This window comes from Arachis ipaensis, chromosome B9 (assembly GCF_059453495.1).
Source record: "Arachis ipaensis isolate K30076 ecotype BB chromosome B9, ASM5945349v1, whole genome shotgun sequence".
In the NCBI taxonomy this organism is placed as follows: domain Eukaryota; kingdom Viridiplantae; phylum Streptophyta; class Magnoliopsida; order Fabales; family Fabaceae; genus Arachis; species Arachis ipaensis.
This window is the reverse complement of record NC_142444.1, coordinates 14,129,361-14,155,366: the sequence shown is the minus strand read 5'-3', so window position 1 is coordinate 14,155,366 and position 26,006 is coordinate 14,129,361. Positions and strand designations below refer to the sequence as shown.

Sequence of the window (26,006 nt, the reverse complement as noted above, 5' to 3'; positions counted from 1 at the left end):
ATAATAATTAATTCTAGTGAATAAAAAATACTTATATTTTTTGTATTGATCTATTTTATATTTTTTGAAATAAAAAACTTCTACCTTTATATAATAAAATATATGATAATTTTTTTAATATATATTTATTAATTTTTTTATATATTAAATAATTATAATAACATCGAAATCAAATAATATATTAAATTTGTTACATTAAAACTAAAAAAATTATATATTTTACTCTTGGATTTAACAAAATATATTTTTAATAAATTATATATGATAAAAAATATTTTGTGAAAGATATTTGTATACCAATTTCTCATATATATATATATATATATATATATATATATATATATATATATATATATATATATATATATATATTATCGAGTAAGAGAATAAAAAATTTAACTAAAAACTAAAAAATAATTGAAAATAATAAAAAATAAAAAATATCTTATTATAAATATATAATTATAAATATTATATATATGAAACTATAAATGTTAAATTTAAAAAATAATTTTAAATTATTATCTACTTAATATTATAACAAATAAATATGAATAAGAAAGATTAGATAAGAGAACTATGAGGTGGTATATGCATTAGAGAGTCTAAAGAATAAAAGAATATATATCAATCTTATATCAGTCACTATTAAATACACACATATAATACATATATATAGTTTGTACATATTATTTATTCAATTTTTCTAAAAAAAATAAAAAATAAAATTTTCATGTATTATATATAATATTTTAAATAAATTATATTTAGACAAATATTTGATAAAAAATATATTATATAATAATATTTTTAACAAAAGTAATTAATTAAGTATTGAATATAATAATCTAATTATTTATCAAGTAATATAAAATAAAATTTAATTATTTTATATTTTATGTTGTAGTTTAAAATATTATTTTAATATAATTTTTTAATATTATAAAAATTTTTGTGTATAATAATTAATTTTAATAAATAAAAAAATATTTATATTTTTTTTATATTTATATGTTTTATATTTTTAATTACATAAGTTTGATTAGTTTAGATTTTACACTTACTAATATAAGTAAATGTATAACGTAATAGGCATGTATTTAGAATTATATTATTTATTTTGTTTTTTAAAAAAATTGAAAAAAATGAAAAAGTTAATATTTTTATATATTATATATAATATTTTAAATAAATTATATTTTAAAAATATTTTGATAAAAAATTATATTATATAATAATATCTTTAACAAAAGTAGTTAGTTAATAAATTTTGAATACAATAATCTAATTAGTTGTCAAGTAATATAAAATAAAATTTTAATTATTTTATATTTTATGTTATAGTTTGAAATATAATTTTAATATAATTTTTTAATATTATAAATTTTTTTGTATAATAGTTAATCTTAATAAATAAAAAATACTCATATATTTTGTATTTATATATTATTATATTTAATTATTTAAAAATAAAATATTCTATTACCATTTAAAATATTATGTATTAAAGTATTATTATTTAAAATATTTAATTATGTATTAAAATATTTTGTATTTATTAGAGTATTACTCTTCTTTTATATTAACTTTTAATTTTTATCTAATATAATCTAATGGTCTATATAATTGTGGCATATTCAATAAATACATAATTATTGTGTTTATTTTAAACATATTTTACGGTCAATGATAATAAAAAAAATATAAAAAAATTTTTAAAAAATATTATTTTTTATTATCATTTTTACTTATTAATTTAATTTTTAAATTTTAATAATTTAATAATATATTTTAGTTTATATTTTTAAATATTAATAATTAATTAATAATTAAAAATAATAAATTCTAATAGATGCTAATATTTTTTGAATAATAAATAAAATAAATAACGAAATATTTCAAAAAGATTATATGCGGGGTGATGACCAATCAATGTTCAACATGGTGTCGAGATCTTCTCGATTCATATATGAAATTGAGACTATATCAGATAGATGCATTATGCATGTTGCACCCTACGACAGAAATGAATTTTGGAGCTGTCATAAACTTTCATTACCTTATCTTTATAAATGATTTCCATATTGAAAAAATTTAACATATATATATATTGAAAACGGGTGACGGTGGTGAAACAAATTTAAATGAGCCGAGTGATTAACTTAATTAAGCATCTGAAACTCAAAATTTATTCTTAAATAAAATTTTAATCTGATCTAGCTATAATAAATTAATTTTTAATTCATCAAATAGATATATAGTGAGAAATAATAATAAAAAATAAAATATTAAATTAGTTCTATATGTTTGGATATAATCCTGTTTTAGTCTCTAAGATTTAAAATATTTTATTTAAAAAGGTTTTACATTTTGTGATCTAACAAATGTCTCTATGAGTTATAAATGAAGAATAAGGATTTAAATATGATAGATAACTAAAAAAATATGTTTACAAAAAAAAATAAATAAATAAAATAATCTAAGAATATATTTGTTTCTTCACAAAAAAGATTTGGTTCTTTTTTTTAAATATTATAAAATTAAAAGTCTTTTTAGTTAATTAAATTTTCATAACAGTTTTTTATAATAATTTTTTCTAGTTTTAATATAGTCATGTCGTAAAGTCAATGTTAAATAATGAACAAAATTCAATTTTCAAATGTAGAATACTTATATAACTAAACTCTTCGATGGTCAAGGGGAGTTTTTCGCGGTAGAAGTAATGATGGCCTTGTCCTCGTCGCTACCGGTGAACTTCTCTGCGAAAAGCAAATTCTAAAAAATGTTCTCCATGTACTCAAACCAAAGTCATTGACTCACGATGATGTATCCGCTATTGATTTTGTGTCTCTCGAATTTGTATTTTTTTTTAAAAAAACATTAAGATTTAGTGGAACGATACTGTTAATTATTTAACGTTAATTTTACGGTAAAATTACATTGAATTTAAATAAAATTTTGTTAAATTCAAATAAAATAGTTTAAATCTTAAGAATTAAAATAAAATTAGGTTTAAATATAAAAAACTAATTTAATATTTTACCCAATTAAAAATATCCGAAAATATTTAAATTGGAAATGCAACCAAATCCTTGATTCGTTCCCTGTGAGTGCACTAGCTTTGTGAAGTGTCCTCATAGGCCAAAATTTCCTTTCTTTTCTATCCTCTTGACCTTTTCCCCGACAGGCTTTATCTTAACCACCCCAACATTTAACATCAAATGTACAATAATTAACACATTTGTAATCCACATAGCATATTCCTTTCTAAACAAGATAATGCTTTAAATCTCTAATCTCTAACTTCTCTTTATTCCACTCCAACATTAGTTTATGCAATCTATTTTTATAATATTAAACACTGTGATTTGTTGTGCTCAATAAAATCCCAGCCCTGCTCTTCTTTTAATATCTCTTTTGGTTATTTACAGTATTTTTTGACCAGATAAATTAAAAATTAATATTTTGCAAATCGAAGTTTTATTTAAAAATTTATCGTTGATCAATAAATTATTACATACACAAGACAAAATTTAAATTTCTAATATTTATTTAAGTAGACTAGTAATATAATACGAATTTAACTTTAGTTTTTTTTTTAAAGAGTAAAGTATCATTTTTGTCCCCAATATTTGGGTAAATCCTATTTGTATCCCTAACGTTTAAATTGTCCTATTTGTATTCATAACGTTTATAAAAGTGATTCAATGTTATCCTACTATCAATTATACTAATAAATTAGATTATATTTTTCCATTATTCTCACTTGTATGTATTCATTCTCAATTAGGTCTCACTTTGATGTGTTCGATTTTAATATTATACCCACTATTTGTGTTTAGATTCAATTATGTCCCTAAAAAAGTAAATTATGTAAATGTTGTAGGAATTAGTTTCAACTTTAAATGAACTATTTTTCGGAGTGGATCATCGATTCTATCTCAAATATTTGTATTCTAACTTTAAGAAGAGATTTTTAAAACTCAAACTAAAGTGTTCATGATATGTAATTGACGGCAGGATAACATTGAACCACTTTTACAAACGTTAGGGATACAAATAGGACGATTTAAACGTTAGAGACACAAATAGGATTTACCGCAAACGTTGGGGACAAAAACGATATTTTACTCTTTTTTTAAACTATACCTGATTTTAGCCTTTAGATAAAGTTTGGTTCAATTCAAAGTCCCAACATTTTAAACTATACCTGATTTTAGCCTTTAGAAAATTTGAAAATTTTAGTTCTAGAAAACAAAAACAACTAAGCAGAAAACTGAAATTAGAAACAAAATTAAAAAAAAAACTTAAATTTTTTACGTTACTGGATGTAATTTGAAAGTACTTTTATTTTTTCTTGGATGAAATATGATGGGTAATACTATGTTTAGGCGCATGCAAGTTGATTATTGTTTTTTATTTGAAGTTTCTCGAGACATATTTTTAGGCGTTAAATATGACTTTGAGAAATATTAACGATAGGGGTGTTCAAAATCGATCCGGACCGAATTAAACCGATGAACCGAACCAAAAAAATCGAAAATCGAATTAATCGAAAATCGAAAAACTGAAAAAAATGATATTTTACGATTTTTTTTTGCGGTTCGGTTCGGTTTTCGGTTCTTACCACCAAAACCCTAATCGAATCGGTTCTTCCCAAAACCCTAAAAATTAAAAACTACCTACCCCACCCCCCCCCCCAAACGCGTTACCTTCCTTACTGCTGCGCGAGTCCCTCCCCAAATCCCCATGGAAATCTAAGTACCTAACCCCTGAATCCCAGATCGGAGCCAGCCTGCCTGAGCCACCACATTTCGTCCTCTGCGGCCTGCACAGTGCACACCCACTCACCCAGACCCAGCCACGGAGCCAACTGCCTGAGCCACCCACCTCCTTGAGACTCGAAGCCACGAAGGCGAAGATCCCCCACCGCCGGTGCACCACGAAGACGAAGATCCCTCAACACAGCACCTCGCCTGGCTCGCCACCACCCAGTCACCCACTGACCCAAAAGCCACAGGGTAGCACAGCAGACAGCACCGACGGGCGACAATCAACACAGGATCTCCGACCTCGCTACCTCCGACCTCGCCGCCTCCACCTAGCAGCGTTTCTGGGTTCTGTAGGGTCACCCACGATCAAGACAGCCCCTCATAGTCTCCCACCCAGCCACCGATTCAAGTGCATATGGAGCCCGAGCCATCTATTCAGGTAAACTTTACTGATGCATTGTTGGTTATTGATTTAAACTTCAGTTGCTGGTTTCTGTCCTTGATTTAATTTTCAGATTATCAGGTTTTGTTAAGTTTATTGCTTGTTTCCACAGCTGGTTTATTGCTTGTTTATTGCTTGTTTTGTTTATTGCTGTTTAGATTATGTTTATTGCTAGTTTATTGCTTGTTTATTGCTTGTTTATTGATTGTTTATTGCTGGTTTTGTTTATTGCTTGTTCAGATTATCAGGTTTTGTTCAGTTTTGTTTATTGCTTGTTTATTGCTTGTTTATTGCTAGTTTCTGTGTTAAACTTCAGTTGCTGGTTTCAGTTTATTGCTTGTTTATTGCTTGTTTCCACAGCTGGTTTATTGCTAGTTTATTGCTTGTTTATTGCTTGTTTATTGCTGGTTTTGTTTATTGCTTGTTTAGATTATCAGGTTTTGTTCAGTTTTGTTTATTGCTTGTTTTGCTTGTTTATTGCTGTTTAGATTATGTTTATTGCTGGTTTATTGCTAGTTTATTGCTTGTTTATTGATTGTTTATTGGTTTTTTATTGCTGGTTTTGTTTATTGCTTGTTTAGATTATCAGGTTTTGTTCAGTTTTGTTTATTGCTTGTTTATTGCTGGTTTCTATCTTTGATTTATTATATTTGTTTATGTAGTTTGACGTCAGTTCAAGTGAGAATATGGGCGACACTGGATTGTCTCCCGTTCCTATTTCGAATGAATCAACAAGCATCAGATCTCCGACTGCATTGCCTCCTGTGCCAGCTCCTCATCGAAACACAAGGAAGCTTGCTAGTAGAGGTCGAGGGAAAAGGCGAGCTGTTGAAGAAGCTCCCATTGATGACTCTGCTGAAACTGAGACCGACGAAGGTAAGAGAAAACCTTGTATACCTAGGTCTTGGACATGGGATCACTTTACTAAAGATGAAACTAGTAATCCACAGTATCTTTGAGCTAAATGTAATTGGTGTGGGGCTAGTTATGCATGTGATACACATAAAAATGGCACTAGTAACATGAAAAATCACTTGTTGTCGCAATGCAAAAAATTTTCGAAGGAGGCATTAGATCCTACCCAAAAGATTCTTTGTTTTCAAGATGTGGTAAAAGATGATAGGAAAGGGATAGGTAGTTCAATTTCTGCCGTGTCATTTGATGTTGATCGTTGTAGACAAGCGCTTGCTAGAATGATTATTGTGGATGAATTGCCTTTTTCGCATGTTGAGGGGGAGGATTTTCGTTATTATACGAGTTGTTTGCAACCCAAGTTTCCAATTCCTGGAAGGCTACAGTTGCTAGGGATTGTTGGAAGCTTTATTTGAATGAAAAATTAAGTTGAAGTCTATTTTCTCTCAACCAAATCAAAATATTTGTTTGACAACTGATTATTGGTCATCTGTGCAAAACTTGAACTATCTTTGCCTTACTGCTCATTACATTGATGCTAATTGGAAATTGCAAAAAAGAATTTTGAATTTTTGTGCTATCAAGAATCACAAGGGGAAAACAATTGGTAGGAAGATTGAGAGATGTTTGTTGAGCTGGGGGATATCCCGAATTTTTTCTATCACTGTTGATAATGCTAGTTCAAATGATGTTGCACTTTCTTACTTGAACAATAGAATGGAGGATTTGAACTCACATCCATTAAGGGGAGAGTTTTTACATGTTAGATGTTGTGCTCATACTTTAAATCTTGTTGTGAATGATGGGTTGAGAGAAATGCATGAGTCAATTTTAAAGATTAGAAATGCAGTTCGGCATGTGCGTGCATCACCTGGTCGTACTGAGAGGTTTAAAACTATGATTAAGGAAGCTAGAATTCTGGAAAAAGGCACTGTCCATTTAGATGTTCCTACCAGGTGGAACTCTACCTTTTTAATGCTTGAAAGTGCTTTGAAGTTTCAAAAGGCATTTAAACGTTTGGGGGAGAGAGATTCTGAGTATGCTATGATGGCTGGTGGGATTCCTAGGTCTGAGGATTGGGAGAATGTAAGGCATTTTGTCAAGTTTTAAAAAATATTTTATGAGGTTACTAACAAAGTTTCTGGTTCAACGTTTGTGACATCTTCTCAACACTTTAATGACTTTTGTAAAATATTGTTTACACTTAAGCATTGGATGGGAAGATTAGATACGGTACTTTCAAGCATGGCTGAGAAAAAGAAGTCCAAGTATGATAATTATTGGGGAAATATAAAGAACACAAACATGATGATTTTCATTGCAGTTGTTCTTGATCCTAGGTATAAGCTTCAACTGATTAAGTGGAGTTTTGAAAAGTTGTATGAAAAAGAAGATGCTGAATTCTTAACTTCAAAGGTGAAGGAGACACTTTTCAAGGTGTTTGATAGCTATAGGCTGTTTGGTGGTAACTATCAAAAGTCTACTCGGCAAGATCCTCCTGAAATTAGCACATAAAAGCTTGAGGCACATGAAACTTCTTTTGCTATGGAATTTGAGAAGGAAATGCAATTCAATGAGAGTGTTAATAAGAATGAGGTGGAGTTATATCTTATGGAGGCATTAGAGAAGAGTGGCGTGCAATTCGACATTCTAAATTGGTGGAAAGTGAATTCCTCTAAATTTCCAATTCTTGGGCATATTGCAAGAGACGTCTTAGCCATGCCAGTTTCCACAGTTGCTTCAGAATCGGCATTTAGTACTGGAGGAAGGGTGTTGAATAATTATAGGAGTTCTCTAACTCCGATGACAGCTGAAGCGTTAATTTGTACCCAAAATTGGCTCCAAAACTTGTCCTTGAGAAACTCATTGAGGAATTAGAGAAGTTGGAATTAGGTATGGTTAAGTTTCTATTTATAATTTTCTTTATTTTAATCTAGTTTTTATTAATATATATTATTTGTTATGATTGTTTCTTGTTTTATATATTTTGTAGAAGTTGCACCCACTCGTGATCCCAATGAAGAAGATTCTGGTGTTGAGTCTGATTAAAATACATCTTGTTAAGTTGTTATGGTAGGAATTATTTTTCTTATATTATTATTATTATTATAATTATTATTGTTGTTGTTGTTCTTATTATGTAACTGTTTTTTTTATTTCAGGTTCGTTTGCATTATGAAGTTTAGCTATTTTGTTGGAGAAGACACCATAACTTTGCTATCAGTTTAATGACAATTTATTTTTATTTTCAGTTGTGTTGACTGTTGAACTATTAAACTTCTTTAATTGTCGTATTTAAATTCTGTTGTCGTTATATTTCATTAGATCAAGACAGTATCTGGTAACTATAGATACTAGTTTATGTTTTTTAAGTTTTTCTAGAATTAATAGATATAGGAAGGTAGAAGATGAAGTTGTAGACGAATATAGGTAATGTCATTAGATAATGAGTAGTAATTGAGGGTGGTTTATAACCAGCAGAAAATTTAGGAGATAAGCACTTTTATTAAAATTTGACCAATAAATAATTAATAAAAAAATGAATAATTTTATACTATAATCTCACACTATTAAAAATATTAATGATAATTAATTAATTACTACAAATTACAACACCTGCCGGGCCTAGCACTCCTCTTATAATTAATATGAATTTGTATAAAAGTAGTATTTAAACGGATTATGGGTGTGGGCCATGTGACCAAGTTCCAAAAAGAGAAATCACTCATCAATATTTTTTTCAAAAAAATAAACCAATAAGTAAGATGTTGGTCTAACTTAATCATATTATACCGATTTATAATTACATTTAATATTGAGTTAAATATAATATGATTAACATGTTATGTAAGGGAATAATCTGAACCATACATAAAAAATATTTTTATATTGTCTTTTAAAAATCAAATTATTCTTTTTCCACTAAAAATATTTGTCTATGTCTATATAGACTTAATGTTTCAATTTCCACTAATTCATAGTCTACTCATTAATTTATTATTTAGGATAAAGGCATGATCCTACATTTTCTAAACTTTTGCACAATTATTGAAAAGCAAAAAACTTACTTCACCGTAAGAACATAGAAACCACCCAAGAATCCAATCTAACATTGCAAAACCCTTTATAAAATACACTAGATTGAAACATCTATCTTTTCACTCTACCTTTGGTACAATATTTTTATAATTCTGGTATATTTATTTAGCCTACTCTGCAGCTCCATGTCACCAAAATTAGCTTCATCTTTTACAACAACATGCTCGAAATTGATGTAAAAAATCATGTTAATCCATATAAGAACTTGGAACGAAATAGCTTTTCTTGTTCACTACACAAAAACTCACCTAGGCAATGAACATCTAACAATTTTGGCCCTTGAAGTTGAAGAATACCATTGATCCCCACCGAAAAAGATGCTTTTTTTTGGTTGACAGACTAAAAAATTAAGAATTGCATCAATAATTACTAAATCAAATCCTTTAAAAAAAAAAAAAAACATATATCAGCTTCCGAAAAATTTTATAATTTATTGATTAGTCTTTTAGTTTATCAACATTTTAGGGAAAAAGACAGATAGGTCCATGACTTTTTAAATTTTTGACAAATACATCTCTAACAAAATTTAAATACAAAAAAGTCACTGATTTTAACAAACGGAGGACAATTTAGTCTTTTCGTCTATTTGCCTCTCATACACCAAATGGAACTGGCTGACGTGGCTGAAACGGTGTCCAGATATCCATTACGGTGCCACGCTGGAAGGAGAATAAAGTTCGAAGGACAAATAAGTCCTTGACGTCATTTTACAAATAAAGTTTGAAGGACAAATAGGTCCTTGAGAATTTAGTTCATTATGCTTCTATATGTATCATATATTACTATCTAATTGAAATATACCTATATTATGTATCATATATTACTATCTAATTTAATAATCAAATGTGTGACATGACACTCTTATTAAAATTGAGAGAAAATATTTTTTTTTTCAAAATTAATAAACTCCTTTCCTAAATTCTCTCATTTACCTCTCTCCATTTTTCTATTTCTCTCTACTATTTTTACTCTATATATAATTACAATTAAAATATTTTAAATATAAAAGTATACACATTAAATTATTTTAAATTTTAGATAACGAATATTAAAATTAATTATTAATAAAAAATTAGACTTTTTCATATAAAAATAATAACTAAAAATCTTATTATTTAATTTTTTATCTGCAGATATCTTGGTCTTCTTGGCCAGAGACTTTTGTCAATTTACGACTTTTTTTGTAAAAGTAATTTGATTTTGTAAATCTTTTGTGCCATGCATAGTTTATACTGTTAGAACAAAGTGAACTATAATTTTAAAAAAATTTATTCTCGTAATGTTATTATGGATAAAAATACTAGTTCTAATATAATACACAAATGCACTAATACTAACTTAATACATGAATGATACACAAATGAACTAATGCTAATTTGATGCATAAATGAACTTATGCTAACTAATGCCACTGGTATGATGAAAACTGAACTAATGCAATTTAACAAATTCTAATATAATACACAAATGCACTAAAAATTGAACTAATGCAATTTAAGAAGAAAAAAAAGTAGAAACAGAACAAGCCCAATTTCTATAATTTTAATACAAATAATTTAAATTACAGAATACAACAAGTTAACTAGATTTCAAAATACAAGCATAATTTTATAAACTAAATTCTCATAATAGAAGCATAATAGAAGTATAATGAATTAAATTCTCAAGGACCTATTTGTCCTTCGAACTTTATTTGCAAAATGACGTCAAGGACTTATTTGTCCTTCGAACTTTATTCCCCTTTCAGCGTGGCACCGTAACGGACATCTGGACACCGTTTTAGCCACATCAGCCAGTTCTGTTTGGTGTATATCTGCAAATAGACGAAAGGACTAAATTGTCCTTCGTTTGTTAAAGTCAGAGACTTTTTTGTATTTAAATTTTCTCAAAAATATATTTGTCAAAAATTTAAAAAGTCATGGACATATCTATCTTTTTTCCAACATTTTAAGAGTAAAAGAACCATTAAATTTTGGAAGATTTCGTTTTTAAACTAATTAATCATTAAAAAATATTAATTGGATTTTCTACTATAATAGGTGTTCTATTGCTATTAGTAAGCATAGAAATAATTTAGTTTTAAGTAATAAAATATTTATTATTTTTTAAATTTTTATATAACTTTATTAACTATTCTTTATTTATAATAAATCTTATTAAAATCAATAAAATTTTATTCCAAAATTATTTATATGACGATTTTTTTTATAAATAAATATGTTACCGTAAGTAACTATACATATAAATAGTGCACTATTATGAGTAATAGTATGTATTGTGTATCTCTATAAATGCGAAGAGAACTTAAAAATATGTTTTGAATTTGATGGATAGAATTTAACTTTGATGTACTATTAATATAGAGTAATTTTATACGTGTATCTAATTATATAATGCTTTATTATAAAAAATAATTATGTTTTTCATTGATTATGTAAATAATCATCTAAAAAATTAAAACAAATATGATTACACGACTGTATATAGAACGCTTTATTGTATATCAAAATTAAACTCTATATAATATTTTAAATATAACATGGGAAAAGGATAAAAACACGTTTTTTTTATATATACAAATTTAACAATCATATGTATCATTTATAGGGATGACAAAATTCTCCAAAACGTGAAAATTCTACAGAAACTGCCCCAAATAGACCCAAAGACAAAAAGTTTTTTTCGCAAGGATAGCACCCCATCTTCGCTAATTTTTAAATTATTAAATTTATTTAATATATATTTATTGAAAAATCTGATCCTAATTTAAATTTTTTTTTTATTAATAATAACATTGTGTTGTCTCACATTTTTCGTCTCTTCTCTCCATAATTATGATGTGTTATTTTATATTTTTGAATTTATAATCTTTAAACAATATTCTATTTGTATGTTGTAATAATATTTTGTAATTTTTTTTTATTTTTTATTAGAATCTTCGTATAATTTATTAATAAACCGACGAGTTCAGCAGTTTTTGGGCAATTTTGTAAATAATAGTTTAAAAAAGAGGATTGGACCGTTTTTAACTCTAGTTTTTGGTAGAACCAGTTCGATCGACTGGTCCAGTTTAATTTTCAGAACATTGCTAAAAACAAATCCAAAAACAGAAACGGAGAATAGAGACATCGCCGCCCCCACCCCGCCCCGTTCCGTTGCCATCTTCATTTAATCCAACATTAAACAGAAATGACAAAACACAACCTTCCATGGTTACGAAACGGCAACCCTGTATGACTGTATCCCTCAAAACGACCCTCTCTCTCTCCATTTTGCCTTATCCCAATTTTCCCAACTATACATTGAGTCATCGTCCTAATCTAACCCACGTGCCGCACTCGTGCAAGCCCACCCTCCCACTCACTAACACATGGTTACATCACACTCCTACACGTACTCACATAACCCATGACACGACCCGAACAAAAAGCTCAGTTTGGATATGCCAAAGCATCTTTATATAACACCATCATGGCATCATTTTTCACACATTCGGATCCTACCCGCATATCCCTTTTATTTAACCCAACCCCGTCAAACCCCGAAACAATACCCAACACTTGCACATTCAACTTCATTTTAAGAAACTTTATATAGTTTCCGCTCGAATATTCTCGAGAAAATTCCAATAATTCCACCATCTTTATAAGCAATTTGGAACACTCCTGACTCTTCCGAAGAAAAAAAAAAAAAAAAAAAGCAAGCTGGTTTTTAAAGATTTTATTCATTTTAATTTTTAGATATGGTGTTTGTAAGGAGAAAACGAGTCACTGACCCGTTCGACGACGAAGCCAAAGCTCGCCTTGTTGGCGGCGATCACCGGAAATTGAGCTACGACAGCAGCGGGAGCGAACATTCCGGCACCGGCGATGGCGACGAGAACTCTCCGTGTCTCTCCGAGCTCGTGCATAATTTCCTGGAGGACAACGGAAACGAGGATGAGTCAGTAGGTGACGAGTTCGACTCGGAGCGAGTCGACTCAGTCTCCGAATGCATGGACTCGGTGGTGGAAGCGCTCATGTTAACCGCAACGAACAATGTGAGCGATCCTTACAGAGCGTTGCTCCACGCACACGTTCTTGAAGCCACTGAGAGGTTCGCGTTTATGAGGGAGCAAAACGCATCGTCGTTTCGACGAAGCGTGTTGTCGTTTTTGCGTGAGAGAGGGCACAATGCAGCGATATGCAAGACAAGGTGGGATTCTTCCTCCGGAGTGGTCACAGCGGGGAACTACGAGTTCATCGACGTGGTGCAATCTGGACCGTCCACGTGGCGGCAGAACAGGTACTTCGTGGATCTCGATTTCGCCGTTCAGTTTGAGATCGCAAGGGCTAGTAATAGTTACTCTGAAGTTCTGAGCAATGTTCCCAGAATATTCGTTGGGACAGCAGAAGAGCTGAAACGCACCGTTTTGGCGTTGTGCGAAGCTGCGAAACGGTGTTTCAGGAGCAAGGGGCTCTCGGTGCCACCTTGGAGAAAGAACCGGTTCATGCAGGAAAAGTGGTTCGGTCCGTATAGAAGGACGACGAATCCGGTTCATGGAAACCCGGTTCCCGCGGTTGTTGATGGAGTGACCGGTGCTAAATGCAGGTTCGTTGGATTCAACGACGCCGTTTTGGAAGCCAGACGCGGCGGTGTTTTTGTCGATTGATCACAATTTTGTTATTAATATTATTTTTCTTTTTTTTTTTCGGATGATCAGATTTGGCATTATCGCGCTGTTAGATCGACTCTGTAAATCAGGCTTTTTCTTTTTTATTTTCCTTTTTTTTCCCCTCAATGATCTGCAAAGTCTTTGAGCCTTGTTTCATATATTAATAAAATGAAATAAGATTTTGATTCATTCGGTTCTCTTACATGCTAAATTGTCTTCTACAGTCTATTAAATGAGATCATGGTTTCTGAAGTTTTATTTGCGAATCAATTTTGTTTTTTTTTCAGTTTATTAGTTTAGTTTTAATAAGATAATTATAATTTATACAAATTGATTAAGTGATTTTTAGGTGTATAAGTTGTAGTTCTAATTATCAAAAGGTTATTCGTAGAAAAATTCAATCTTCTCGGATTTGGAGTGATTAACAATATTGTCTTTTCACAAAAAATAACACTATTAGATAAGATGAATATTTACATGATAGTAGAAAATTATTAATTAATTTTTAATTAATAATTTACGCGTAAGTTCTTTTGGTGACTCTATTTTTGTTGACTATTATTATTAGGTAATGAATTATAAGTATAAAATATAATGATTCTGATCTTAAGAGTAACACCATTAATTCATGCCAAAAAAAAAAAAAAAAAGAAACTATTGAAAATGGTTGGTGAGAGTGGAGTATATTATTGGGGGTGAATGGCATATGCGGCAAATAAACAGCGTGCAGTCTCTTTGTCTGTGAGGAATTGCAGGTAACCCATGTTGGACTCGGAGAAACATGCAACTTTTGGATTTTTCTGATTTTGAAACTCGACACCGTTCATTTTGGACGGACAAAAGCGTGGGACCATTTGAGTCAATTGTGATTGGGATTGGATTTGGAATAACAGAGTTCTGATCAATTTAGGAATGTATACGGGTCGTATTTCACTATCATAAATTCAAGATTTAAAATAATCAAAAAATAAATTGGTCTAGTAGTTAGTTTATTAGTCTATTTAAATAAGTGTCAGATATTTAAATTTCGTATTGTATATGTAATAACTTATTAGTCAACCATAAATTCGACAAATTAATTCTTATCTTATCAAACTAAGAAAAATTGTAAAAAATAAAAAAAAATATAAAATTTAATTATTTTATTAGTCTCTATAATTTTATTAAATTTTTAAAAATTTATCTATCATATATTTTAAAACCAAGATTACAAAATAAATTTAAAAATAATTAAAATACTTTATTACTTTACTAGTATTATCACTTTAAAAATTTTTTTACTTACTAATCAACGAGTAATATTTGACTATTCATTTATTTGGTTTTGGACTTTTGGCGTCTCAACTTTTGTTTTTCTCCTGTTAAATATTTTTTTGTGTGCTATTCCAACATTTAAAAGTTTGTATGTGAATACAATATGGCAATATGCTCAACAAGGGGATAAGAATTTTAAAACATGACTCATTACTATTATTTTTGAAATATGTATAAATACTAGAAATTAGTTATTATATATTTATAATATTTATATTTATTCAATATTTTTTTAACAACATAATTAAATTAATCATCAAATAATCAAATTTATTTTTATAAAAAAACAAATAATATTTTATAATAAAATAATTAATTTTTTATTGAACACTAAAAAAGTCAACTATTAAAAATTTATTATTTTATTTTTGTATTTTTATTCGTACTTATTTTAGAAGGGGATTATCTCAAAACCATGAGATGATGATTGATGGAATTCAGGTTGGTTATGAGACTTGTTAAGTAGTGTTTGTTTTTGAGATTAAAAATAAAATTAAAAGATTGAGATTAAGCATTGTTCTTGTCTGCAGAGAAGGTCGGCTTCTGGTGACAGACGTTTGCTGAGCTATCTTTTTTGGAGGCTGAATGGCCGATCCTTCGAATCCGAGCTTTTTCCTTTTGACTAGGCAACAGAGTGTGAACGGCAGAAAAAGGGAGGGGTCCCGGGGGGGGGGGGGGAGGGAGTGTACCCTGCAAAGGCACTCCAATGTTTAAGTCAGTATTGTGTGTTGTTCGAATATCCTCAAAGAAAATACTTTACCTTGTTTTTATATGGAGAGCTTCCTGTCAGTTATGGTTTGGGCATTAATGTCGATCTGGGAGAGATTGATAACGTATTTGATCATTATACCGTTTGATCGGCGGTTATGATTGAAACGTTAATCGGCTGAGTTATAGCTCATAAAAATCGAGCTGTAACGTGTGAAATCGAGTTATAACTCGTATTTGTAACTGTCGTATCACAGCCCCCAAGCTTAGCTTGAGGAGTGTGTTTTTAATGAAGCAGGTTGAGCTTCTTGATGAGTTATAACTCGGTTAGATGGGTTAATGGCAGAGCCCCCAGTTCAACATTCTTCATTAAAAATGTGAGTGGGAACGTGAGAATTCGTGTCCACTTTTTACTGAGGAAAGAGAAAAATATGTGAGAGTATTAAAGGCTTGTTGTTTTTCCAAAGCAAGATGCGCCGTTTGATGTGACTGAGGCAGCAGTTGTTGGATTTGAAACGTGCTTAGTGGTGTGATTAATTATATTGTTGAGTTCCAATTTGAAGTTATCTTTTGATAACACTTAATGTTTGGTTTTGCTTCGTTGAAAATAGCATGAGTAAAAGAGGTATGCATGGTCTTTCTTTTTGTTCCTAATTGTTATTTCATTCTTCTTTCCTCCGTCTTTCTTTTATGTGCTTGTTAATGGATTTTGAGAAGGAGAAGAAAGGTAAGATTGACTGGTCCTATGACTGGGTTAGAGACGATGTGAAGTCTCAAGTATCCCTGTTTTGTGATGAGATAGCTGTTAAGGAAATAAATGTATCCAAGGTTGTGAGGGTTGGCTCTGGGGTACAAGTGGAGTTGCTTCCATGCAGTAGTGATGATAGGGTTTATCACAGGGGGCAGGGATTCGAATATTTCTATATGCGCAGTTGTGTTTTAGAAGAACTTAGAGTGAGGTTGCCATTTACGAATTTTGAGTGTCAGGTACTGAAACAGTTAAATTATGCTGCGTCTCAGCTTCATCCTAATGGGTGGGCATTCTTACGGTCTTTTGAAATTCTGATGGAGTTTCTTGAGGAGACTCCATCAATAGATTTGTTTTTTTTTCTCTGTTTCAAGCGAAAGGGGTCTGGAAAGGGGGTGGATTAATTTCAACAGTACCCCTGGATTTGGTATCTTTAAGCTATATAAATCCTCGTTTAAGGAGTTTAAAGAAATGTAGGTTAAAGTTAGGAATCTGGAAAAAGACTTTCCCTTTTATGTGGATGAGGATTTGGCGGAGAGGTTTCCGTTGTATTGGTGTTCGGAGCCTCAGAATATACTCGGTCCCGAGGTTATATCCCCAAGGAATGTTTGCTTGATTGAGTTTCTGGTAGAAAATATTGATTGTAAGGATTTGATTTCAATGTATGAATTGCTCAAATGGGAGGAAGATAAAGAGGCTGTCATAGAGTATTTGGGTGCGTTCGGGATTTGCTTTATTTTCATTTTACTTTTCTGAAAATTTCTGATGCATGGTATTGCGTTTTGTAGGTGGTAAATATCCTGGTGTTTCGGCTGCCTCTCTGAGGTCGCGGTTTAAGAATAAACAATTGGATAAGGAGGTATCTTCGTCAAATCGTGAAAAAATGCCAGTGGCTGGAGAAGTTAGTCAGCCTCCTCGTGGGCATAGGAAAGTGATTGTGAAGAAGAGGAAATCTGACGTGGTGGACTTGTCTGAAGAATCTAGTGAAAAGGATAGAGGTATATCTTTGGAAGAAATTCAAGCCTTTATGGTTAATCAGAAAAAGCTTCATGAAATGTCCGAGCAGAGCAAAGGTTTGTCAGTGTGGGGAAAAGAGTATCCTTATATGGCTGTAGCGGGCGAGTTTTGTCAGTCCTCGGCTGATGTATCTTTGGCTAACGAGGTTGGTGAAATTGCTATTGGGCAATATATGCAGGTAAAGTCTGAATTCTAATTTATTGTTACTATTATTTTTTGGTAATAAAGTGTGTGCATAATTTGTTGATATTTGTTGTTTGTAGGTGGTTGGTTTGCGGCTGGCCAGTTTAGGGCGTAGCCAAGAGTTGAAACATAAGAAAGTGACAGTTGAAAAAGAGGAGTGTTTGTTGTTGAAAGAAGAATTGGCTGAAAATAAAGTTACTGTGGTGGAGTTACGTACTAAATTGGCTGAATCTGAGAAGCAGTTGAAAGAAACAAAGGATAATTATGCTAAGGATATTGAGGATTTAAAGAAAAAAGAAGCTGATTTGGCGAGTATGAAATCTCGACTGATTGAAGTTACTGCTCAACTAAAAGAGATGGAGAAGAAAAAAGGGGATGAGATATTGGATTCCTTTGTTGAGGGTTTTGAAAGAGCGTCTCTACAGGTTAAGTTCTTGGCTCCTGAAGTTGATCTGTCTGAAATGGATCCGGGGAAGATCGTCCGAGATGGGAAGATGGTTGAAGATGATGGTGTTGCCGAGGATGGGGCTGATAATGTTTAGTGTTTTCTGAAAACTATGTGTTTTTTGTACTTGTTTTGTAATGCTCTGTTAAAGCTTTTTGCTTGTTTGAAGTTGCTTTTCGTTTCTGACACTTGAAAAGGCGATACATTTTGATAATGGTGATGTAAAGTTTTTAGTCTTCTGATGGACTTGTTTAACTTTTTTTTTAGAATATATTTGGACCTCTTTGTGTTTGAGGCTTTTTGGAAACTTTTGATTTGTTGATAGGAATCCTTGGTTAGGATATTCATTGTTCGTTTGAATGGTTTGATTGCCATCCATTGGCGAGTTGGAGTTTGTATAAGCAGAAACGCTTGTTGTTTGAATTGGTTTTGAGATTGATAAATAATAAACTCGGATTTCTGATTTAGTGATAAAGTCAGTTATCAGAGTAATAAATAATAGAGTTGATAGAGACTTTATTTGAAAAAACTGAGAAAAACTTTATTGCTTATATACAATAAACTCGTGAACCTTTGGGTACAAAGGTGCAGGTAGGCTAGCCTCGTTAAAACCTCTCCAAGCAAAACCCTTTTGGGAGAAAATCTTGGTAGTAGGAAAAAGAGTACAAGCCTGCCCCTGACTTTTAACAATAGAACTTCTTTAAGGAGGAAACATTCCAGGTGTTAGGTATAGGTGTACCATTTATCCATTCTAGTCTGTATGCTCCATTGCCGAGGACATCTACAATTCGGTATGGGCCGTCCCAATTTGCGGTGAGCTTTCCATGATTTGATGGCTTCCGAGCAGTTTCTGGCTTTCGGAGCACTAAGTCTCCTTGTTGGAATGATCGGCTTCTGACGGACTTATTGGGTTGCCGAGCTATAGCTTGCTGTGCCGTACGGAGTCGGAGTGTTGCAATATCTCTGACTTCCTCGATGATATCTAACTCGGTTCGCTGAGCTTCGTCGTGGTTGGTAACTTGTGTCTGGATGGAACCCTGTGAAATTTCTAATGGGATCATTGCCTCAGATCCATATACAAGTCTGAATGGAGTCTCCTTTATTGATGATTGTGGTGTAGTATTATACCCCAAAGGACTTCGGGTATGAGCTCAGCCCAAAGTCCTTTGGCGTCGTCTAATTTCTTCTTTAGAGCGTGTAAAATCACCTTATTTGCTGCTTCTGCTAGTCCGTTAGTTTGGGGGTATTCAATAGATGAGAAGTGATGATTGATTTTGAGGTTCTGTAAGAAAGATGTAAATTTCTGATCGGCAAACTGATGACCATTGTCAGTAATGATATGTCGAGGAAGACCAAAACGACAAATAATATTCTTCCAGATAAAAGAGGTCATTTGTTGTGATGTAATCTTAGCTAAAGGTTGGGCTTCCACCCATTTTAAAAAATAATCGATTGTAACTATAAGAAATTTTACCTGACTCGGTGCCATTGGGAATGGACCGAGGATATTGAGCCCCCAGTGGTTAAAGGGCCAACTGATGTCCGAATAATGTAACTGCTCGGCTGGGATGTGTATTAGTGGTGCATGCTTTTGGCAATTGTTGCATGTCTTAACCTTATTGTGGGTATCTTCTTTTATGGTCGGCCAGAAGAAACCTGCCCGGAGGATTTTGGAGGCTAAACTCCGAGCTCCAGTGTGTGTTCCGCAAATGCCCTCACGGGCTTCGGATAATGCTATTTCTGCTTCACTTTGGTTGAGGCATTTTAAAAGCGGACAGGAGTAGCCTCGTTGATATAAAAATTCGTTTACTAATGTAAAGAAGGACGCTTGTCGTCGAAACCTCTTTGTATTCTCGACATTATCCGGTATATCCCCTGTTTGCAAATAATGTATAAATGGGCTTTGCCAATCCTGTTCCTGTGTAACACTCACAACATCGGTTAGAGTAACACTTGGGGATGTTATAGTGGATTGATGTAATATAGATAGATCAGCTTGTGTGCAGTTTAGATAGGATGTCAGCCCTATGATTCTGTTCTCGTGGTATATGATGTATTTCAAACTCAGTGAATTTTGAACTTAAATGTTTTACTAGCATTAAGTATTTAGAAAGGAGAAGATCTTTTACCTGGAAAAGGTCGTTTACCTACTGTACTACCAAGAGTGAATCGCAATATACCTTTATGTTTGAGATATGGAAATTTAAACAAAGTCGGAGTCCAGCGACGAGGGCTTCATATTCTGATTGGTTATTGCTGGCTTTGAAGGATAGGTGAATTGAATGTTCTAAAATGAAGCCATCGCTACCCTCAAGCCGGATGCCCGTGCCGCACCCTTGAATGTTTGATGAACCATCGACGTATAGTGTCCATTGTATTATATGGTCGTCTTCAGTAGGCATTGTTAGTTCTGCTATGAAGTCGGCAAGAAATTGTGATTTGATCGGTCCTCTGGCTTGGTATCTGATATCAAATTCGGACAATTTGATTGACCACTTAACAAGTCTGCCAGCAATTTCTGGTTTGTGCAGCACCTGGCGTAATGGGTGGTTGGTTCGAACATGAATGACATGGCTCTGGAAATAAGGTCGGAGCCTTCTTGCTGAAAATAGTAGTGCTAATGCCAGTTCTTTCGAATATTGGATGCTGAATGTTATCCCTTTCTGTAACAAGAGCAGAGCTTATCGCCCAGTCAGTAACTGATAAGTATAAGTATAAATCTTCCCCTTGTAAGGGTTTTTGTAAAATTGGCGGTTGCGAGAGAGTTATTTTCAGATTAACAAAAGCTCTCTCTCAATCGTCATTCCACTGAAAGGTATGTTTCTTTTTAAGTGTTTGGAAAAAGGGAATAGATTTTAAAGCCAAACATGGGATGAATCTGGATAGTGCAGCAAGTCTTCCTGTGAGGTGCTAGACATCTTTTAATGTCTTCGGGCTTGTCATCTCCAGCACTGCTCGACATTTGTCAAGGTTTGCTTCAATACCCCTACTGGTTAGTAAAAAAACTAGGAACTTACCACCTTGAATGGAGAAGGCACATTTTTCAGGATTCAAGCGCATGTTGTAGTAGCGTATCTGGCCGAAGATTTCGGTTAGGTCGTCGATATGGTTCTTCCCGACCTTGGTCTTGGCGACCATGTCGTCGACGCAGACTTCTATATTTCGGCCGATCTGTTTGGCGAAGACTTTGTCCATAAGACGCTGATAGGTTGCCCCTGCATTCTTTAGTCCAAAAGGCATAACTTTATAACAATAGTTCCCAAACTCAGTGATAAATGCCGTTTTATTTTGATCGAAAGGGTGCATAAGGATTTGATTATAACCCGAATAGGCGTCCATGAAACTTAAGGTGGCATAACCAGAAGCGTTATCCACCAAAGAGTCAATGGACGGTAAAGGATAAGAATCTTTCGGGCATGCCTTGTTTAAGTCAGTAAAGTCGACGCGCATGCGCCACTTACCGTTTTGTTTCCTTACCATTACAACATTGGCGAGCCAAGTAGTAAATCTGATTTCTCTAATGAAGTCGGCATGAATCAGCTTTTGAGTTTCTTCTAATGATGCCCTTTTCTTTTCATCCCCGAGGTTTCTTTTTTTCTGTTGCACTGGTCTTACAGAAGCGTTGATGCCCAATCTGTGGCTGATGATCTGTGGGTCGATGTCGGGCATGTCAGAAGGCATCCATGAAAATAGATCGGCTTGCTATTGTAGGAAGGTTTTTATTGCAGTCAGTTCCTCTGTGTTTATTACTGTACCTATAAAGGTAAATTTATTAGGATCATCATCGAAGTATACTTTTTGCAACTCACCTGTTGGTGTAGGTCGTTCAAGAAAGTCCGTCATAGGATCCAGGTCGGCGAACGCCGAGCTATTAGTTGTGAGGTGGACATTGTTGATCTGAGGCTGTTTTGGTCGGTTTTGAAGCCTCATGCCAATGTTGTAGCAATGTCGTGCTTCTTTATGATCTCCATGGATGGTTACAATGTATTCGTCCTGCACAGGAAACTTAACGCAAAAGTGAACGGTAGATACAATTGCACCGAACTTGTTTAAGAAAGGTTGGCCGAGTATAAGATTATAGGGGCTGAAACAATCTACAACTAAATACTGAATATCACATGTTTTGGATAGAGGATGCTCACCCCGTGTGATTTGCAACAACACTGATCCCAATATCGGGACTCGTTCACCTGAGAAACCGACTAGGTCTCCCCCCGTTGGTTGGAGGGTGTTGTTGCTGAGCTTCAATTTCTGAAATGTTGAATAAAACAGAATGTTGGCGCTACTCCCTGGATCTAGGAGTACCTTCCTTACTAATAGATCTCCTAATTGAATGGTGATGACCACGAGGTCGTCTAGATTCTGAATATTAGAGTTGAAATCCGCGTGAGTAAACGTCATTCGTGGGAATTGAGGCGTTATTTAGGGCTCGTGCTATGTTCTATCCACCGAGTATATTGCTCAGAAAGATCATTTTCTAGCCGAATTTGATGAGCTACCACTGGCACCTCCTCCTGAAATACAATTAATTATACCTCGAGGTTGTTCATACTGGCTTGAGGATGGCTTCTCCTTTCCTCAGTTTTGTTGTTCAGATGAAGCATTGCCTGCGGAAGATGGGGTACGTCTCTGGATGTGACCTCCAATGTATTTGTCAAGGTGACCTTGCCGAGCTAGCCGTTTCAAGAGGTCTTTTGCCACCACACATTCATCAGTGGTATGGCCGTGCTTCTGATGGAAGGCGCAGTATTTAGATTTGTCCACGTTTTTGGTATCTTGATATGTACCCGCCTTCCTTGGTGGTTTAATTAATTTTGAATTTAGGATCTCTTTGATTATGTCTTCCCGCTTGGCATTAAACTGCGTGTAAGAATCAAACTGATGAGTTAGTTTAAAATTTTTCTTACTGTTAGGCACTTTTTCTTCATCTCTGTAGTATGTTTTGTCAGACTTTCAAGCTCGTCTAAGCTCTTCAATATCAATCTGGCCCTTGGCCTTCTCGCAAAACTCGGCAAGGGTTTTTGGTTTGGCTACTGCGATTGTCTCTTGGAACTTCTCAGGTCGGAGTCCACTTTTGATGGCATGCAGGTGGACCTCAGGGTGGAGGTCTGGTATGCTTATGGCGACTTTCGTGAAGCGAGTCATATAGTCCTTCAGGCTCTCATTTTGTCCCTGCTTGATTGTATTCAGATAATCTGAGTCATGCAGATAAATTGCAGATCCAGCGAAATGGTCCTCAAATAGTTTGGCCAGCTGTTGAAATAGCAAAATATAACCTGCAGGCAAAGCACAAAGCCAATCAAGTGCAGGACCGTCTAAATAATTCGGAAAACAACGGCATAAAACAGTGTCAGATGCACCGTTAACGATCATTATTGATCAGAATTTCTTGAGGAACTTTTTTGGGTGTCCGAGTCCGTCATAAGGTGTGAGGTTCAGTGGTAAGGTGAATCTTCGTGGTAATTCGAAGTTCATCACTTCTGGTGTGAAAGGTCCCACGAGCTCGTCGGGCTCCTCATTCTCATCTTCAGGCTGGGCTCCCTCGACTCGAATGGTCTCGGACACATGAGAGGGATCGGAATGGTGTTCATCATCCTCTGGTCGTGGTTGATGAGCGTTGCTGTTTTCGATCTAGACATTGTTCAATTCGGTGATTTGGGCACCCATTCTCTGATTCTCTTCTGCCATACGTTGGTTGGCTTGTTGTAACTCGGTTACCATCCGGAGAAGCTCGGACGGGAAGGGAGGTAGCACGTCAGCCATAGGTACAGGTAAAGGTATCGGGACCAAAAGAGGAAAAATTTATCTTTTCAGGCCCCACGGTGGGCGCCAATTGTTCTTGCCTGCAGAGAAGGTCGGCTTTTGGTGACAGACGTTTGCCGAGCTATCTTCTTTGGAGACTGAATGGCCGATCCTTCGAATCCGAGCTTTTTCCTTTGGACTAGGCGAGAGAGTGTGAATGGCGGAAAAAGGGGGGGGGGGGAGGAGTGTACCTGCAAAAGCACTCCAATACTTAAGTCAGTATTGTGTATTGTTCGAATATCCTCAAAGAAAATACTTTACCTTGTTTTTATATGGAGAGCTTCCTGTCAATTATGGTTTGGGCATTAACGTCGGTCTGGGAGAGATTGATAACGTATTTGATCATTGTACCGTTTGATCGGCGGTTATGATTGAAACGTTAATCGGCTGAGTTATAGCTCATAAAAACCGAGCTGTAACGTGTGAAACCGAGTTATAACTCGTATTTGTAACTGCCGTATCACAAGCATTATATTTGATAGTTAGAAATTAGAAGTACACAAAATTTTAATATATTTAGTATCTTTAAATAGTAGAAATACAAGGGATAGAAATTTCTAAAGACAAAAACAGAAACCTAAACCTTAAACTTTAATAATATTTCTTTTAAAAAATATGCTCATTCAACTTTTCAAATTTTAAATTTATTCCTTAATTTTTATATTTATCGTAAACCAAATATAATACTGAGACATAGTTTAATCCAGTATATTTTATACGAAACACAATACAGAAATTTTATTTAGTCTCTATATCTCAATCTTTATCTCTCAGTTTTAGTTTCTCAGTCTCAGTTTCTCCTTCAAACGTAGCCACGCATGAATTGATGAGAGATTATACCTGAAAGTTATTGAGTCTCTGTTTGTTTTATGCCCATGTTTGAGCCATGACCTTCTATTACATGAGACAACCACCATAGCATGATGATAGACACTTTTTAATTTTCATATTGAGAAAACAGTAGTGTTATTTACTGTTATTGGAATTTTATGTGTTATTCAAGAGTGTGGAAGACGACTATCAACAAATCAGAGAGTTCGATTTAGGATTGTCACAAATTGGAGGGTTAGTATTGACTCAAATCAGAAGGTTAGATTTGAGTCTATCCAATGTCCAAATTTAAATTCAGAAAGATCGGACAAAGGAGAATAGATCCACAAAACCGAGCCTCAATTTTGTGCCAAACCTAAATCCGACGAACAGGGCTGAATCAGAAAAAATCTGACAATCAGGGATTGACACGCAAATCAAACCCTCAATTTTATGTTCAACAATACGTGTCGTGCATGCATACTGTTTTGGTGGGAATGCGAGGCTCCTCTAATTCTTCTCTTCCTCAACGCTGATGTCTCTCACTGTCATTTTCTTCTTCAAACCTTTCATCTCGTCAACTTTCATACCTTCAGAACACTAAAATTTTGTTAAACCAAAATCACAATGCCTAAGAAAATAAATTAAAAAAATTGATCGTCTTAAATTTCACGTTATTAACTATTTTAGTCAGTCAAATTATGTAAGTATTTATTTTAATTTTTTTTATTTAAATATGAACATAATACTTTTGTAGATTTAATGTTATTTATAGATTAAATGGTAGTATTAAAATGTTTTGTGTAGATATAAAATTAGTTTTTTATGTATGTATATATGTCTGTATGTATGTATAGTTAGTTTATATTAAACATAATAATCTATCGGCGTAGAGTAGAGTTAACCTTTGCATGATGAATTTAGATTTATTTTATAGGTTATTAATTCTATTTGTTAGAAAATAATAGCAATTAGTATTGAGTTTATTGGATAATTTTATTGATAATAATACACATTAGAATATTTGCTAGTTTTATTTAGTGTTAGTGCATAACGATTTAATTAAGCAATGTTACCAAATTAATAGAGTTTAATTAATA

General features: G+C 33.1%; 3 protein-coding genes and 1 pseudogene across 3 annotated transcripts; 3 read left to right on the top strand and 1 right to left on the bottom strand.

The window, feature by feature from the left end:
• The first annotated feature begins 7,101 nt into the window (after positions 1–7,101).
• On the top strand, positions 7,102–8,175 carry LOC148543817 (zinc finger BED domain-containing protein RICESLEEPER 2-like; annotated as a pseudogene).
• Positions 8,176–12,706: 4,531 nt separating this feature from the next.
• LOC107616579 (sulfate/thiosulfate import ATP-binding protein, putative (DUF506)) lies at positions 12,707–14,068 on the top strand. The gene has a single exon (XM_016318534.3). The coding sequence runs from the start codon at positions 12,968–12,970 to the stop codon at positions 13,874–13,876; it is 909 nt and encodes a 302-aa protein (XP_016174020.1). The 5' UTR covers positions 12,707–12,967; the 3' UTR covers positions 13,877–14,068.
• Positions 14,069–17,826: 3,758 nt separating this feature from the next.
• Positions 17,827–18,391, top strand: LOC107615055 (uncharacterized). Its single transcript, XM_021111583.2, has 2 exons — positions 17,827–17,844; positions 17,930–18,391. Exons 1-2 carry the CDS (start codon positions 17,839–17,841, stop codon positions 18,389–18,391), a joined length of 468 nt encoding a protein of 155 aa, XP_020967242.2. The 5' UTR covers positions 17,827–17,838.
• A 586-nt stretch (positions 18,392–18,977) lies between these two features.
• Positions 18,978–21,963, bottom strand: LOC148543816 (uncharacterized). The gene is made up of 4 exons (XM_088498725.1): positions 21,312–21,963; positions 20,475–20,896; positions 19,769–20,212; positions 18,978–19,331 (listed from the first exon to the last, which is right to left on the bottom strand). Exons 1-4 carry the CDS (start codon positions 21,961–21,963, stop codon positions 18,978–18,980), a joined length of 1,872 nt encoding a protein of 623 aa, XP_088354851.1.
• Between the last annotated feature and the right edge of the window lie 4,043 nt (positions 21,964–26,006).